General features: G+C 35.4%; 1 protein-coding gene across 1 annotated transcript; it reads left to right on the forward strand.

Moving 5' to 3' along the window:
- Nucleotides 1–1171: 1171 nt before the first annotated feature.
- Nucleotides 1172–17375, forward strand: LOC108565429 (tensin; the record flags this gene model as incomplete). The annotated part of the gene is made up of 15 exons (XM_017924875.1): nucleotides 1172–1399; nucleotides 1479–1651; nucleotides 2215–2364; nucleotides 2423–2586; nucleotides 2646–2861; nucleotides 2913–3092; nucleotides 9771–9902; nucleotides 11221–11851; nucleotides 14230–14578; nucleotides 14635–14916; nucleotides 15035–15225; nucleotides 15327–15389; nucleotides 15732–15994; nucleotides 16057–16666; nucleotides 16728–17375. Coding segments are annotated over 15 exons (3789 nt in total), but the record flags the coding sequence as incomplete, so codon positions are not given.
- Nucleotides 17376–17743: the final 368 nt, after the last annotated feature.

Consider the following 17743-nt stretch of genomic DNA (forward strand, 5'->3'; position numbering starts at 1 on the left):
AATTTGAATTTATCCAGAAAACAAAATAATAAACTGCGAATAAAATTGCGAAGAAAGCATTGAACGCTGCTGAGTCATACACACACACAAATACCGCGATATTTTAGATCCTCGCGTTTTCTCGCAAAAGATACAGGAATGCACGTACGAATGTTGTAGTCCTCAGTTAAATTAGACATTTTTATGCCCAAGATAGGAATAATGTTATCAGCTTTGCTGTGTACAAAGCTTCCGCGCTGTAAATCTCCTAGAATAATTGCCTCATTTATATATAATATTAAACTGTAATTTAAAACGATCCTATTTATAGACCCCAGTTTGGATAACATCAATTATTTAAAATGAAAAGGAGAAACTGCCAGGAAGGATATTAAAGCTTATTTAAAATTCAATTAAATGGATTACATCGTGCTGAAAATGGGATAAACCTCGAAGGTCCGTAAATTGCAAAGCTCGGTATTCAATTAGAGCCGATGACGAAAAAAAAAGTGTGGCACTTCCGGCGACCTGATTTTTGGTATTATGTCGTGTCCAGCAGCTGGACACGAAGGTACCTATCAAAGGCCGCCTCCGGAATTCGAAATTCAATAGAAGTAGATACATGTAATAATGATAATAATAATATTGGAACGTGTTTGCAGAATATTAATAACAGGCTGTGTGACATCGGGCGCACACGCTAGGGCGGTTAATAAAATGCGCATAAATCGCGAAATGATACCTCTGGGCTCTCTATTAAATCACCTTTTGTAAGGCCCTGTCGACGTTCGAAAGGATGTTTCTACGTCGCGTAACAATTTTATTAAAATTTGCTTTAATTCGTTGCACGCAGTACGCGTCATGCTTGATGCTGCTGCGAGAGGACATTCTATACGAGAAGTCCAATGAACTTTAAATGTTGCCGCAGATTAGAAATTGTTTATACACCTCCTATTTATTGCCTATCCCCTGTTGTCGCAGATAAGAGGAAAATAATATGCTGGAATTTAGTTTTGCTCTATTCATGTATTCGCTATTAACTTGATCCGTAACAGTTCTACAAACTTTTCGAACCTTAAGATTTAATTACTATACGTGATTTGTTATCTAAATAAACTCAATATTGTTTTAGCATTATACTGTTAATATCTGAAAATATGATAAAACTAAATATTTTATTGTTGCTTTCCAGATGTCAACGTCGTCAACTTCTTCGTACAATGCCGGCGGTTACGGCGAGGCTCTCACCAGTCAACCGAGATCTGCGAAGGCCTGCACCAACGGCGGAATGGATCTGAGCTATGTGACGGAACGAATCATCGCCCTCTGGTTTCCGGAGACATGCGGACAAAGGGCGTTCCGGCAGGGCCAGCAGCAGGCGTCTCATATGCTCGTTAAGAAGTACGGCGACAATTACATGGTAAAGTGCACCCAGATTTTGCCTTGCTCCCCCTTTTTTTTGCTACCGTCTCCGGTTACTTATGCATTTATTTCTTCAGGTGTTTAACCTCTCTGAGCCGAAGAGGACGTTGCGGAGCGAACACAAACACGTTCAAGATGTTGGGTGGTCTCCAAGATTAGCACCACCACTCGAGACAATATGCAGCGTCTGTAAGAAGATCGAATCATGGTTATCGCATGATCAACATCGCATTGCCGTAATACACGCTAGGTAAAATACATACAACACACTCATCGATTACAGCATAATTATTATATTTCAAAAATAATGTTTTAATTTGACCTATCCAAAATCCAGAAAACACCATCTCATTCTATAATAAATATATATTTCTATTTCTACTTAAGATTTAAGTAAGTAATTTTAAAAGTATTATATTATTTCTTTTGTATATGGATTATGATTACTTATAGCGAGAACTTATAATTTAATACATTAATTAATCTTTAACATAAAAAAAACTTAAAAACTACAATATTTTGAAAGTTGAATGTTTATACTCTGTTTTATTATATACAACTTTTGAATTTTCATCATAAAAGCTGTTATTAATAAAAATTGTAATTTACCTTTTTTGAATTAGCTATAAGATATATACTTAAGTTTATTATGTAATTAGAATTTTGTTTTTTTCTTTCTGTATTTGAATGATGGTTAAAAAAAGATTTAGGTGTAGTATTTCGAATGCGAGCATTTCGAAAATCGGTTTCCTGTAAATAATTCTGTCGTATTCGTTTCCGGCGCACATCTGATGGCACGTTTCCGTTTTACAGGGGAAGCAAGGATCGTTTGGGGGTGATCGTCGCCGCTTACATGCACTACTCCAATATCTGCGGAAACGCGGAGCAAGCCCTCGACCGTTTCTCCATGCGCCGTTTCCTCGAGGATAACATCGGCCCTCTGCAATTGCCCTCGAACAAACGGTAATTTAATATTTATGACCTCGCAAACTCACCTGAATGCATCCGAACGTCTTTCCAGATACGTCGACTATTTTGCCGGATTGCTGTCTCACAATATCAGGATCAACTCGGCTCCGCTCTATCTCACCCACGTCACCGTTCTGGGAGCGCCGAATTACCAGAACGGCGGTTGCGAAGCTTTCCTGAAACTGTACGAAGGACATACGGCAATCTACACTTCGGGTAATTCTAAATAAATCTCGTTTTTATGCTTCCAATCTAATGAATCAATGTGTGTTTAGGTGTGTATTCGGTGTCAAGAGGAATCAAACAGTTCACAGTAAATGTGGCTGGAAAAGGTCCTTTAGGATTAGAGCTACGAGGGGATATTCTTCTGAAATGCTATCATCGCGGTAAAAACCACAGGGAGACGATTTTCACGTGCCAATTTCATACTGGCGCCGTGGCAGATTACACGCTGAGCTTCTCACGGCAGGACCTCGATGGCGCATGCAATGGTAAATTTGGATTGACTTTGCAAGATTAGCTCTTATCTGAAATCTTCACAGATCCGCGGTTTCCGAACGACGGAGCAGTCGAGTTGCATTTTTCGCCAGGACCTCAGAGCAGACATCCCGGACCTGCCCCAACTCCAGCCATTCCCATCGACATCACCGATGGTCCAATTACTAGAAGCGACAGTCCTTTCGAAATTGAAGACAGCGACGACGAGGAGGATTCCGATTCCGGTGAGTTTCACACAAATTTCAATACGATATCTACATATTTGATAGCGCATTCACACTCCATGCATGCATATTGATTTGCGAACATCAGTTATACGTAATCGTCGAAACCTCGAAGGTGTCAATAATTTCATTCGATTCCCATTAATCTAAATTTAAACTACCGCAAATATTTACGCCTCCCGTAAATATTGACTTTGCTATATTTAATCTAGACGCTCACAATTTATTTATCTAAATATTATAGATTATTTCTTGACTATTACGATGTGAAAAATGCATAACAAATTTTCTAGAAATAAATTTTACCGTGCGAAACGATTTATGCGCGGATTAAATTAAATTAACATTTTCGTCACTTTCACTCCGCAAAGAAATATTTCACGCGGCGCATATTAACCATGTATGTTTAAGGTATCATAAAGAGTACCGACTTTTAACCAGATGGCTCGCAGCATTGCGCAATTTCATATTAAATATTTCGCAGACGAGAAAATGCGTCGTATTATTATTACTTGCATTCTTTACATACCTTGTAATTCAAAGATATTTCTATACAAGAAACGCAATGATCGTCAGTTTTACAGCATCAAAAAACCATATTTTATTTTCCTGCGTTATTTTCATTGGAACGACGCAATTTAAAAATAAATAAATAAACTAGGAAATTGATGAGTCGTATCTGCTTTACTTTACACTTATTCTATTCGCTTTCGTCTATGAAATCGCGTATCAATGTATCCTTGATGCATTTAATTCTACTCTGATGATACCTGCTTCATCAATTTAGATTTTACAAAAAATCGATGTTGGGGAGACAATAAAAATAAATTGAATTGATGAAATCGTAAAAAACCATTAAAAAAGAACTTGCGCAACGGTTTTAAATATAGAAGTAGATTTTGTAGTAGAATACAATTCAAGTTTGTTGACAGCTTGTTATTGTAGGTTCTTCGAGACGAAGGATGAAGATACTCACGCATTGAAGGAATAATGGAATAAAAACTAACAAAAAAAAATACATATAATTAATGAGTTGATTTTGAGATATTATTATGATTTTGTTCTCGACGAAGTTCATTCCGCACAAGGAAGATGCCAGATAGAAATCGATGCACGGAAATAGTACAAAAATGTATTGTTGTAAAATGAAATAAACTGAATTTAGTATTAAACGCAGTTTTCTGTTATTTTATATGAATAATTCGAGCTGCGTTCATTGTTGGAAAATGTTGGTGTAATGGAAAACAAAAAGGAAGGGAAACGGTGGCCAGGTGTTTTCTGGATATAAATACACCGAGGCTCAAGCACTTGCTCTTTATATTCCCGCATCTCTATTTTTCTTTCACTTTTTGTTCTTCTTCGCCAAACAAGCGGAAACGACGCGCTTTTCATGTGATATTTTCCTTTCCTTCGCATTATTTGTTCGAACCACAAGAAGTTTTTCAGATGACTTACTATCACAATATCATCGAACTACATTGCGTGATTTAAGCTGATATTTAATGAGGAATTATATTTTTTTTGTACAAAAGTTTTAATGAGTTTTAAATTAATTGCAGGAAACGTTTTTTTCGCAGGAGACGTCAAAATCTGAGTTAAGAATACGAAAATATTAAATACATCGCCTGATTTATGAACGGGGTATTATATGACAGGTTTGCATGATTTAATACCATGCGAAATGTGTACGTAATTCTTGCAATCGTTTACGCGAAGTTACCGTAAAAGTTGTCCGGTTCTGTTCTTTTTCATCCGTTAATAAATTATTGTTATTAACGTCAGCAATTTGTTGTTCAACATCGGATTTACACTTAAAGCCATGCCTTCGTTGGGCGAGATAAGGAACCCCATCGGGCGTTTAATTTAGTGTTCACCTCGGGCGACAAACTCGCACAAGCTTTTCTTTCAGTTTCGGCGAGTTAATTGCTTTGAAAACGTATTAAGAACGCAACGCATCCGCAAATTGGCTTTCAAATAATAATCGTAAATCCGAAAAGAAGGGAAAAAAGAGCTACCAGAACCACCACTTTCTGTTTTCATTTAATATACAAACAAACCCAACGATCTCGAGGAAAAAAAAGTTTGTAAACACGAGATGAGTAGAATTTCTGAAGTAGCTCAATATCTTAAGTGTGCATGCCATTCAGTCTGACAATATACAAACATGAGACAAACGCGACTTTCGTTGTTAGTTCGGTTTTGTACTCGATGACACTCGCATCGCAAATAACGCGTGTAAATGGAGCGTGGAAGTGTTAATTGTTGAAATTGGTGTTCGAATTAAGGAAGAAGTGCTTCGTCGGACGCAATCGGGTCAGTTTAATTGAATAGTTTTCGTGTGAAACTGGAAACACGAAATTACCCGGTCTGTATTCAAAGCACGATTCAATGTCGTAAATATCATATGGGATATTTTCATACTATCACGTATATTTTGTTTATTTATGTCCACATAAGAGGAAATTTAATTCCGAAATGTGAGGGCTACAACAATTGACCCACTAAATATTGACAACCCGTATGATTTAGAAACCATTCATCTAATTGAATTACTACATGCGCTCAGAATTAGCTTCATTTTGAATTACAATAACTGTTGTTACCAAATTCAGTACTTTCAAATAATTAACAGTTTCATTTGATTAAATTTAACTGTCAAAATTCAAAGTAAAGATATTTGATCTATTTACAGCATTTCCTCTCATTTAATAATTATTATTCTTTATTAGTTATCCCATTTATCTACTTGTTATTTAAATCACTTACATAATGTATATATTCACTAATTTTATTATTATTAACATCAATCTTACGCAGTTGATTTGCATCTATATTCAATAGAAAATTTTCCAATTAACTCAATTCGATTTAATTTAAAATCACAAACATCCATTATTTTATGTTACTTACAAGTTGGGACATCAATAAAAAAGGAGTTTCCACTTTAATTACCCATAAATTACCTATATTGAATGACATAAATAAATATGAATATTTGTATTAACTAAAGCGATTTTATATTCCAGTCAATAATTCGTTTAAAACTTGTTTCACCTTAAGATTTACAGCTTTCAAACTATAAATTATCTGAAAACTATATATACATAAATGATATAAAAGTACAGATCATAAAATTAATTACGGTAATCAACACAATGATAACATTTGTTACATAAATATGCTTTCCAAGTGTTTGATGCGAGTGTACTAGTTAGTATTCATAACAAACGACTTGGAAGTTACTTGATATCTCGACGCAATTTATTTTAATTTTCTAAGTCGCTCTATTTGAACTGATCCAATTTTTCAAACTTGCTTATCTTATCTTAATTGTTTCTCCATTAATTACCTTTATAGTGTCTAAATCATATATGCGTTAAGAGTAATTTAATTGGAATTTCTAGATATTAAATCGCAATTTCATGTACTGCTAAATGTAGAGAACAATTTGCTTAATGTTTAGTTAATTAGTTTATAGTTAATTACTAATTACAAATTTATCGGGTCTAATTTTGGGTAGCATCAACGACTTGCCGAATTCTGATTATCCGTGTGCATTGTTTTCAATTACCGGAATGCGCCATTAATTAGACAATTAAAATTCCTTTTCACAGTGTTTTTAATTGCGGTTAAGAGAGAATATATAGAAGTTGTCGGCCGCGTGGTGCGTGTCTTTCTGGCCCGATGTTATTTCTAGCCGTCGGGCGAAGCACCTATTTCAGTGTTCGAAATAAAATCAAAAGAAAAGTCCTCTCTCTCACACATACTTATACGCATACACTCATATGTACACACGCACACGTAAGTATAGATGCAGTTGCAGAAGGGGACTTTTCCACTACATCCTCCTCTCCAGCTCGGACCTCTCAGTCCACTTCCTTACTGGACAAACTCGAGTTCGACGCGTCCCGTTCTTTCGATTAGTCGCAATGACCATCGGCGTTGAAATCGAATTTTCCTACAATTTCATATACATTCGAGTCATATTTACGTAGCCGCAACTAGTTCGATCATTCCCAACAATTTCCTATAAACCGGATAGAAAAAAAAGTGCAATTAATAAAAAACAAACAAGAAGTAAGTTAACAATTGATTCGTATAAGGCTTGAATAAGATTCCGAAACACCTGTTGACGGTAATTCTTCGTTGCGCAACGCCGCATAATCATTGTTATTCAAACATTGTTGTTGCTCGGCATATTACGATTGATTTGCCGGTCAGCTGCGAATCTATCTTATTTATATGCAGCGTTACTGTTATAGTTTTTACTTAATTAAATCTAATAAATCAGAATTCATTTTTTCACCTTCATAAATTATTAGTTCGTGTGCATTCGCAACCAATTTCGCTCATTTTCCTTTGAACTCGATATTAACCCAATTCGGGTCTATTTCAGGATGAGCCAGAGATACAAGTTGGTGTAGATGAGAAAACACTTGACAGAGATTAGCTCTAATTTTAGAATCTCAGTGGCCGTCACTGCATAGCGCCGGTTATACTATTTTTCGACTTGCGGTGCATTTCTTTTGAATTATAGAATATCTTACCCTACCTACACATCATCAAATATTTGCAAGTTTCAAGAAATGCTTACAAAGCTATGCTATTACATTTTATTATTTCTAATGTTAAAACTGTTATTATTAACTAAACTAAGATTATATCTTGCAATACTTTAGATTATTAGCGTGGAAATTATAGGAAATTATCGACGAATCGGCATGGTCTAGCGAAATATATTTATTTATTCCACGCTTCTGGCATTAGCGCTGCATGTGCTAGTTATTATTATTATTTTTTCTTTTAAATCATAATTTGCATAGAAATAAACAAAGTATTTCCCTCGAAGGAGATTAAATAAAGCCGCCGCAATGAATAACCGTGTACACGATCTAATTACAACCTATGAAATTGACGTTGATTGATTCCGAATCCGTATTATTTTCCGAATTGCACAACCATTGTCTCTCTTTCTCGAGTTTTCCCACATGGTCTCAGTTGATTTATAGGTGGTGGTGCGATTGAATGAGCAGAGATTCTAATTGATTGTGTGCCACTTGTTCTTGCTTGATTCTTCCACATTAGTTGGAACCGTTTGTTTGCCTCTTCCGCTCGACCTTCCTCCTATGATTCTAATTATGTGGTTCTGCGAATATCGCGCAAAACTCCTTTTTCAAACGAACGAGCTAATTGGAAAGGTGGCCATATTGGGAAGGCAGTCTCTCCGTTTTACAATCGCTCGAAATTCAACTGCAAAAGCGCTAATTTCTCTTGCCCTTATACGGACACCAGTTAATATTTCTGTAGATACATACATGTATATATAAGCGAACTGTGTGTTCGGTTTTCTTTTCAACCTCGCCCCAACCTCGGCTTATGCACGTCAGTTTTCTCCTGATTAATAAATTTAATTAATCAATTACTCCGATCTTGATCATTTATTTATTAACGATTGTGGCTGTCTCGAAATTCGCATGCTTCCTTGTGCAAGAGCTCCATATTTAGAACTACAACTCTCTCAACTATTATTATTTTGATTTTCTATCAATCAAACCTTTCTTTTCCTTCTCCATCGAATAGAAAACCAGCATTTATTCTCCATAATTCAAGTTAAACTTGAATACAAGACTAATTTTAAACAATAGACAAATTATTAAATATTAAATCAAATTTCTAAATCATAATTTTTGCAATTTTATTTTTGGCACTGGAATTTAAGACGCACAACTTACAATTGAAGTGTGATAGTTTTGAAATGTATTATTACATGAAAATTGTTTGCATATGAGAGTTTCCTGCATCATTGTCACATAATTAAAATATGTAATGTTTATTATATAATGTTTTACAAACAATTATTCATGTGCACTCTGTTACGCGTAATATTTATTATATACTAAATTTATGAGCGTTTCCGTTTTATTAAATAAAAAATTCCGGACAAATTATTGTTGGGCGAGCAGCGTTTAAATTATACAATGCTCCTCTTTGTTTCGAGATTTATGGGGCGCATCAAAACCGCCGCGACTTTTAAGCAGATAAAAATTATTCATGTGTTGTAAAAAAGTAATTTATCTCCGCTCTTCGCATTTCCTTTTGGTCTCTCTCTCTCTGCGCTCCTTTGGCAGGAAATTTGTCAACCCCGTTGCATAATTCGCAGAGAGCCTTTCAACATCAAATCGTAGATAAAGATCTCAATGTTTGTTTGTCTGCTATGCTTTCTCCGTTTCTGGCTTTGCTTTTTCGGCCGGATGCTCTCAATTTTGGATGGGACACACACATCCATCACTGCATGATTACGTGATAATAACTTATTATTAAACAGCATTCCGGACTCTCCACTTGACGTCGATATGTATAATGCAAGAGCAATTTCGAACCGCTCCAGACTCGTTCCTGGATTGTTGCGTAACTTCAAGTACCGTCTCCTCGCCTTCAAACTTCAAAGCCTATAATCCATTATGCAAGGCGATTGATAACACTCGCAAACACAATCAATGAAATTCGCAATCATCGTATCAGCTCTGATAAAAAATAAATGAATAGATGAGATAAGAGAAACGTTAGATTATTATTATTTTGTTTTACAAAAAAAAATATGTGTTTCAGCAATGTAAGCGAAAGCTTCCCTTTTTCGCTTTAGTAATATATATTAATGGGCGGTTTTCATCTTTGCAGACGAGGTGAATCACACGTTTGGTCCTTTGGATGGGAGTATTTACGCAACTATAGCTAAGAAACAAGAGCTGTCGCCCGGAGCCGTCTCCAGCCCCCTGACTGTGTCAATGGATTCAGGAATATCTTCTGCAGGTAAAAAATACTTATTTTTTTTTTATTTCTTCAATATTTGCATATGCAGCCAGTGCATGTTTCTAATAAAACATCATCGGAATTTAAAAATCAATTAGTCATCTTACCAAGAAAACTTTAATTACCATACGTAATAAAGTTTTCTAAAAGTAAATGTAAAACCTTCAATCTTTATATTTTTGTAATTTAAAAAACTTCCCGCCTTACTCAACAAAACATGTTTTTGTATAGAATACATAACGCAACTTATATGTATTTTGTTAATTTGTCATTAGCCATAACACCTTAAAATCAAATATAACTATACGGCAGTAAAAACTCTTATTAAATTATATAATTATGATAAAAAAGTAATATTTAAATCGATTTTAAATAAATTACAGCTGTATTTCGTAAAGATCTATCTTTCTTCAGTTGTAAGGAATGTTTTTCCGTAAACACGACAATAAATTTCACGTAACGCAATTAAAAGCGTCCATCGGTAGTCCGAAATGCTCTGACTTCGGTGTTTATTTTAGTTCTTGCATAATACGAAAACCGGCGGCAGGATATAAATGTTATTCTAATAATCACATATCGCCCCGACCTTACGTTATTTTTAGTCCCGTGTTTGCTGAATATGTAAATATTCTGCTGAACAAATGTTTGGATTTACTTTTACACTCCTATTTTTTTGTACAGTTCTTAAAAGTATTCATCTGATCTTAACGCGAAATATTTTGCACTTTTTTTTTTAATGCTTTATATGCATTCAATATTAGAAGTGTTATGATATCATTCGCATACAAATATATGTCATGATGATTTTTTAAAAATTTGTAATACTAGTTGCATTCACCAAGTGGGATGTAATTGTTTTGTTTTATCAGAATTTAAATAAAATTATTTGTATTAATGTGGGAAATAAATATAGTTTCATTACACACTTAAATGAGCATTGGTATAAATATAAAGATATAAATAGAATGATATTTTTATTTACAAGAAGATATGAACAAAAAAAATAGGAAATGTTGAAGTATTTTTGGATTCGGTCCACTTAGAAATGACCAGGGATTTTAATAATGTATAAAGTTTAATGAGTTAAACTATTGATGACAGCCAATAAATAAAATTTGAAGAAATTGATGTTTTATTAAAAGTAAACGTGACTAACCGCACGTTGCATATAATATTTAAGATTGTAATCATCTGTTATCAGATAACAAAGGCTTAAAATTGCTTGTGTTTTGAAAATGTTCAAAAAAGGCATATATGTGTAGATGACTGTTTGAATGAGAATTGGATATTGTTGTTTATTTTTGCGAATGTTTTGTAGGACACCAGCAGAACGCCAACACAAACGCCTCTGCAAGTCCCCCACTGACGGGCCAGCCGTCCCCCCTATCGCCCGAGGATCAGCATCGAGAGCTCGACGAGCTCCTCTCAGATATGATGCTGACAGTCCAAAGTATTCCAGACCTGAAACCGACGTCAGCCAGTTTATCTTCGGAATCTACTGTTCGTTTCATCGACGCCGACGAGGACGAGATAGACAGCAAGTCTATCCCGTACCACGCGAGGGTAGACAGCAGACCGTTCACATACGGCGTAGAAGCAACGATGATAGGGGAAGCGAAGAAACTTTCCAGCCCTAGTCTCGTGAGGAAGGCCAGCTTCAATCGCAGCCGCGAGGGTGTACTCAACAAAGTTCAAACACAAGTCTTCCCATCGGAGTACAAATATTATGAAGACCGTGAGCGAGATGCGATCGATGATATATTTACGCAATCCGCCTTAAACTCATCTGGATATGAGAGGGAAACTTTGAAGAAGATGGAGATGAAACGTAGTTATACTGATTCGACTTTGAGATCGGAGAAGATTTCATCTCACAGGAGCGCTCCATTTTCTGATCCGGAAACACCGCCAGGAAACTATCGTCAGAAATCGAATGACCATCACGACGCGTAAGTCTGCAATTTTAATGTACCGTTCAGTTACAATCATTAAATTTCACTCGCAGCAATAAATAAACCGAGTTGAAAAGGCTCGAGCTCCCCATTAGGGAATGACCGTTTTACACGTAATCCGAAACACCTTAAATTGTCAATTATCCTTGACCTTAGCCATACATACCATACGTACACATCTGGTCGGCGCGAATCATCGTTTTTACCGGAATCCTGCTACATTTCGAGAATCCACAAATTACCACTTAAGCTCTTTCGCATTGCGTAATACGTTCAGCTGAGAACCGATCAGGTGTCGCGACGCCCTGCGTCCCTAACGCGTGTTTCCGTCACATGTGCAACTAGTAACCCACATTAAAGTTTGCGCTCTCCAATTTAACGGCGTCGTCTACATTCATTTCCACATACACACAACAAACAAACTACCATTATAGATTTTTAGGAATTCCAAAACGATTGCACAACATCTCAAATCAAATAATTTACTTCTGGCGTCTATCGTTAATTAATGACACCCATTCGATTTGTATTGAATCACGTATAACATCTTAAAAGATCGTACAGATAAATTCTAATTAAATTACTTATTTAGTAGTTAAAATAAATGATAGTAAGGTATTTTATTCGAATTTATGTGAATGCTATGCAGTTACAAAATCGTCGATATTTTCGGAGTCGCTTCATATTGGTTAAATACATGTGGGTTTTCGATGTGGGTTTGTTATGAGCATGTGGGCTAAATGAACAGTTTAAAACGAAAATAATAACAAACTGCATTGCTTATGCAGTTCTTCCAACACGCGTGTACTTTAATTGAGTTTATTTGTTTTGTTCATCAATGCGCACAGTGCCTTATAAATAATGAATTGTGCAACTTCGCCTTCCAACAACACTCGCAGCATTTCGATCGTGGAATATATTGCACATTTGGGCCTATTTCGAATGATGAAAGCGAAATTGCTTTAAATGTCATTTACACATGCCGTTTAGATGAATTATGTATTTACTTTACTTCACATGCATACATTTCAAGTGAATTTACATGCACGCTTCGCGGTTCTCCTTTGGGCAACTCATGAAAGTTATGTTATTAATTATCGTAAATGTGCATCTAAAATGTACTATTAATATTTAAAAAATAGTTTGATTATAATCTAATCTTTTAATTGAATTAGTAGCTTACATAAAAGGAAAATTGTTGTTCTCTTATGATATCATATTTTCCGTTTGTTGCTTTTATATGATTTGAGATTTCATTTGTTTCGAGTGGCCTTTCCGTGCTTCGTATGATCGATATTTAATTCAATAATGATTCCCCCGTTTACGTAATAGGCACGGCCGAATTTAATGGTTTGTTGCATTTCACTTCAGATGATTTACCGCGTCTCGTGCTGTAAAAATAACGAAACTAATTTGATCGCAAAGCAATTTTCTTCAATAAGCTCTAGCGAAATCAATTTTTCATTTTCTTATTCTTGTATTTTATAAGAATTCTGTGTTTTCTCGAGGCAATATTGTAAACAGTTATGATGAAAGTTATATTTTCATATGATGGATTATTTTCGAGTTGTTGTTTTGCTTTTGCTCGGTTTCTGTGATATTTTGAAGGTTGTGCTCTTGAAATGTTGGGCTGGGAAACCTTGTTGTCGTCGCATACAGAAATAAAAGTGATTCAGGCCTCTAAAAGCCTCCTGCCAAATCTGTTTTATAATCTATACAATTTAAAATTCACCAAGGACGACGCACTGAAATAGATTCCCATTAGGTTTAAGTGTATTGATCATAAACAAATTAACTGTTCTCACATGGCATTGTTCTACAGATGAAACCGTTTTTTTAGGTCAATGTTTATAATAATAATATTATGTTTCATCTTCAGTACGATCAAATTTAATTAATTTTGCTATCAATTATCACCGTTTAGTAAGCATGAAATTGTATTCATTGTTTAATTCGTTATGCCAATTGCGTCAAATGATTGTTAATCTTTCTATAAAGCGATTGCAGCTCTTAAAGTCAAATTCATTAACGGTAATTAAGTTCAATATGAAATTAAATGGAGACGCTCTCATTTTGGCAAGTCGTGATAAACACATTTATAATAATAAAAACACCTCCGCATTCGATTATATGCCTACGTGAATCAGAAAGTACTTAGAGATTTTTTAAGAAAATGCATGATGTAGAACGCTTTTATTGAGTGAGCATCATCTTGAATACAGTCTCCAAGTATGGTTCGACTACTTATGTGAAATTCTTGCGAATTTTGCATTTCATCTGAGTCACTCCTCGTTTTCTCCATATATAATAAGTCCTGGAAAAGGAAATGCCGATGGATTATTTGCAGCTTTCTCAATTTGAAAATATGTTTGCAGTGGAAACTTGACGTGGCTTCAGAAGCAACAATTGAAATTGAAGGAGAGAAGGGAGACCCAATTGCGTGTGGAAAGGCAACCTTACGAATGCGTAATGTCTGATCTTCGGACTACACAATCCAGACACATGCGTCCGACTGCAAGCCATCGCTTGGATGGTTATACCAGTGACACGACAGCTTTCGCAGATGATGACGATGATTACAGAATTCCCCTACATATCAACACAAAAAATGCAGTCTCTCCAACTTCGACCACAAGCTACAACACCATCCGTAGCGTCAGCTCCATTAATGGAAGAAATGAAAGGCCATTCATGGCTGTTAAACGGGCACATGAATATCAGAAGGTAATACTCGGTATTCATTGTTCAGTGAATGGTGTTTAATGGAAGAGTCTTTGCAGAGTTCTTCTGAAGCGCCAAATCCTCTCGGCCAAGTTATCCGGTCACCTTCCAGAGGACCGGATGCTGTTGATGCGGGATTGCTGTCTCTTGTTGACCAAGAGAATAAACATAGGCGACACAACACCAGCAATTCGGTGGGTATTGAGGACACTTTACTGAGAGAGAAATTATCACGATCAAAGGACGATAGGAATGATGCACTTAGCGACCTCATGGCTAATCTCTCGCACGGTTCAGACAAATCAAATAACAGCTCATCTAATTCCTCATCTGCATGGCAGGTACCACTAACGAACCATATTATTTTACTTTTATTTTTTTCTACATCGCAATCATACGTATTTTGTGTGTGAGTGAGAGTAAACTATGAAATGATTAATGTCTTTTTAATGTGTGTAGTATCGAGAGGACAGCTATTCTACTTATCGCAGTACTGAAGTAGATTCCAGTTCACCTCATAGCGCCTCTTCAAGACCCCAAACACCGGCGTTCCCTGTGGCGCGGACTCCATACGTAAATTCCTCGACCCCAACTGTTCAATTCGATTTACCAGGCGAACGACTTCCACCTAAGAGTCCTACGACCATGAGGTAAATGTTTATGAATTTTATTTCACTTCATTCATTATTGCTTTCTATCATTGTCTCTTATTTGAGGGTAAGGTATTGTATTAATGCGGTTTCATTTATAGACGCCTAAGTTATCCAACCTTGAAAACTATTAACTCTAAGAAGCGTTTGGAACCATCGGATAGGTAAAGTTGCATATCGAAAACCAAGCATTGTGAATGTGTTTTGTACATCTACATTTATTCATATTTGCAATAAAACATTAACTATCTCATATATGATGCAAGTTTTTGTTTATTTATTGAGATATGAGTAAATTACGTTTAAATTATTAGCTAACACGAATTGATATGCACATAATATCTTTATTGACTATTTATATTTGAAATTAGTGATCTTCCATAGAACTGTTAGAATGGATTTGCACTGCAAATAAATAGGCTTGTCGGTGATACTGTATATAAACGCATGTTGTTTTTTTGTTATAACTCGCATGTTTGGTAATAAAAAATTTTCAAACATTATAGAAAGGACCGACCAATTTCTCCATCAGAATTCACGAACGGATCGAACGACATATTTCACTCCACGATTCGCTCTTTCGATGGGTATAGCCCAAAAAGCCCTAGCTTCAATGGGTCTTCATCGCCCACAGTGTACCAGGGCAACTCTAGAAGATCTTCAGTAAATTCGAACAACGAACCTCCGCAAGAAGTTTCTCCGGCGCACGTCCAGTTTGTCAGCGATTCTTCTAGGTTTTGGTACAAACCGGCGATATCCAGAGAAGATGGTAAATTATAATTTTATTAAAAAATAAGAGTTACGTAATAAATATATTAATTGTTATTTTAGCAATAAATATGTTAAGGAATCAACCAGCTGGGACTTTCGTTGTTAGAAATTCCAATACTTTCCCCGGTGCATTTGGCATGGCTCTGAAGGTGTCCTACGTGCCAGCAAACGTGCAAAATAAAGATGAATTGGTCAGACACTTTCTGATCGAGCCGACTTCGCGCGGCGTGCGATTGAAGGGATGCCAAAACGAACCAGTTTTCAGCTCACTTTCAGCTCTTGTATACCAACACTCCATCACGCAATTAGCGCTTCCTTGCAGATTGATCCTACCCGAATCAGACATTGGACCAACAGAGATCCATCAAGTGCTCTATTCGCAAGGAGCTGCATGCAATGTGATGTACCTTCACACTTTCGATATGGAATCGTTGACAGGACCACAAGCAGTTAAAAAGGCAATCAGTCAGTTGTTCAATATGAAACCATTACCGTCAAGTTACACGGTTCATTTCAAAGTCAACACTCAAGGAATCACTCTTACCGACAATAAGAGGAAGCTGTTCTTTAGAAAACATTATCCAATTAATAACATTTCCTATTGTGGAATTGGACCTGACGATGTCTTATGGACTTCAGAAACCGAAGAAAATATTCCAAAAACTAACAGGTTCGAAACTCTTCTGTCATTAAATTCGGATTGTTTACTAATGCTTATATTATTTTTACAGTCGAATATTTGGCTTCGTGGCTAGAAAACCAGCCAACAACGTGGATAATCAGTGCCATTTGTTCGTGGAGATGGACGTGGATCAACCGGCAACGGCCATTGTAAACTTTGTAAATAAAGTGCTCGCAACGAGCGGAGTCAAGCCTAACATCGTCTGAGCTTGCAGCTCTCAAAAGCGCACGTAGTTCTAAATAATTCTCTCGAGGAAGTAAAATCTCACAGTATTTAAATTATACCCAAAAAGATTAAAGGAAATGTTACGTCGCAAGAAAGCGCAACATGAATTAACCACATGAATATATATACACATATTATACACACACACATATATATATATTTATAAAATTATTTTTAACTTCTGGTTCGTGTTACTAAAACATTCTTCATTTACTAGTCTTATTTTATAATTTTTCTTCTGTTTGATTTTTTGGATATATTATATATAAATAATTTTATAGATTTTATTTTTCAATTGCCGGGAAAATAGTTCTTTTTGTGAAAAACAACTTGCGTTTCCCGAGTTTATTATATTTTTGTTTCTTTTATTTTATTTTTTTTTTATTTTGTAAATATATACATACAAGAGTGTCTATCTTCAAAGAGAAAAATGTTTTATCATTTGATAAATAATATATTATATTGCAATTTATTTTTTATTTCTATTAAGTGAAGTGCTTTAAATATTGTGTAATATATATTAGCCACGTTCACAGAATTTTCTATTTTATTATTTTTAAGGAAGGAATTCTTTTGAAGAATTCGACAGAAGATAATCATATGAATATTTGGTAGACATGTAATAATTTAGCTCTTCATGGGGGGGCAGTAATTAGAACGAAACTAATAATAAAGTATTTTATTAACACTACCTTTGTTACATTTATTCCACACTCTCATAATTTAAATAAATATGAAATTAAACCTATAAATACATTTTCAAAAATGTATATACTTCAAGATTGAAGTAACTTTATAAGTTGTCTAATATCATCAGAAATAGATAATACTTTAAATGTA

This window comes from Nicrophorus vespilloides, unplaced genomic scaffold, assembly GCF_001412225.1.
Source record: "Nicrophorus vespilloides isolate i.1.1-1 unplaced genomic scaffold, Nicve_v1.0, whole genome shotgun sequence".
NCBI classification, from domain to species: Eukaryota; Metazoa; Arthropoda; class Insecta; order Coleoptera; family Silphidae; genus Nicrophorus; species Nicrophorus vespilloides.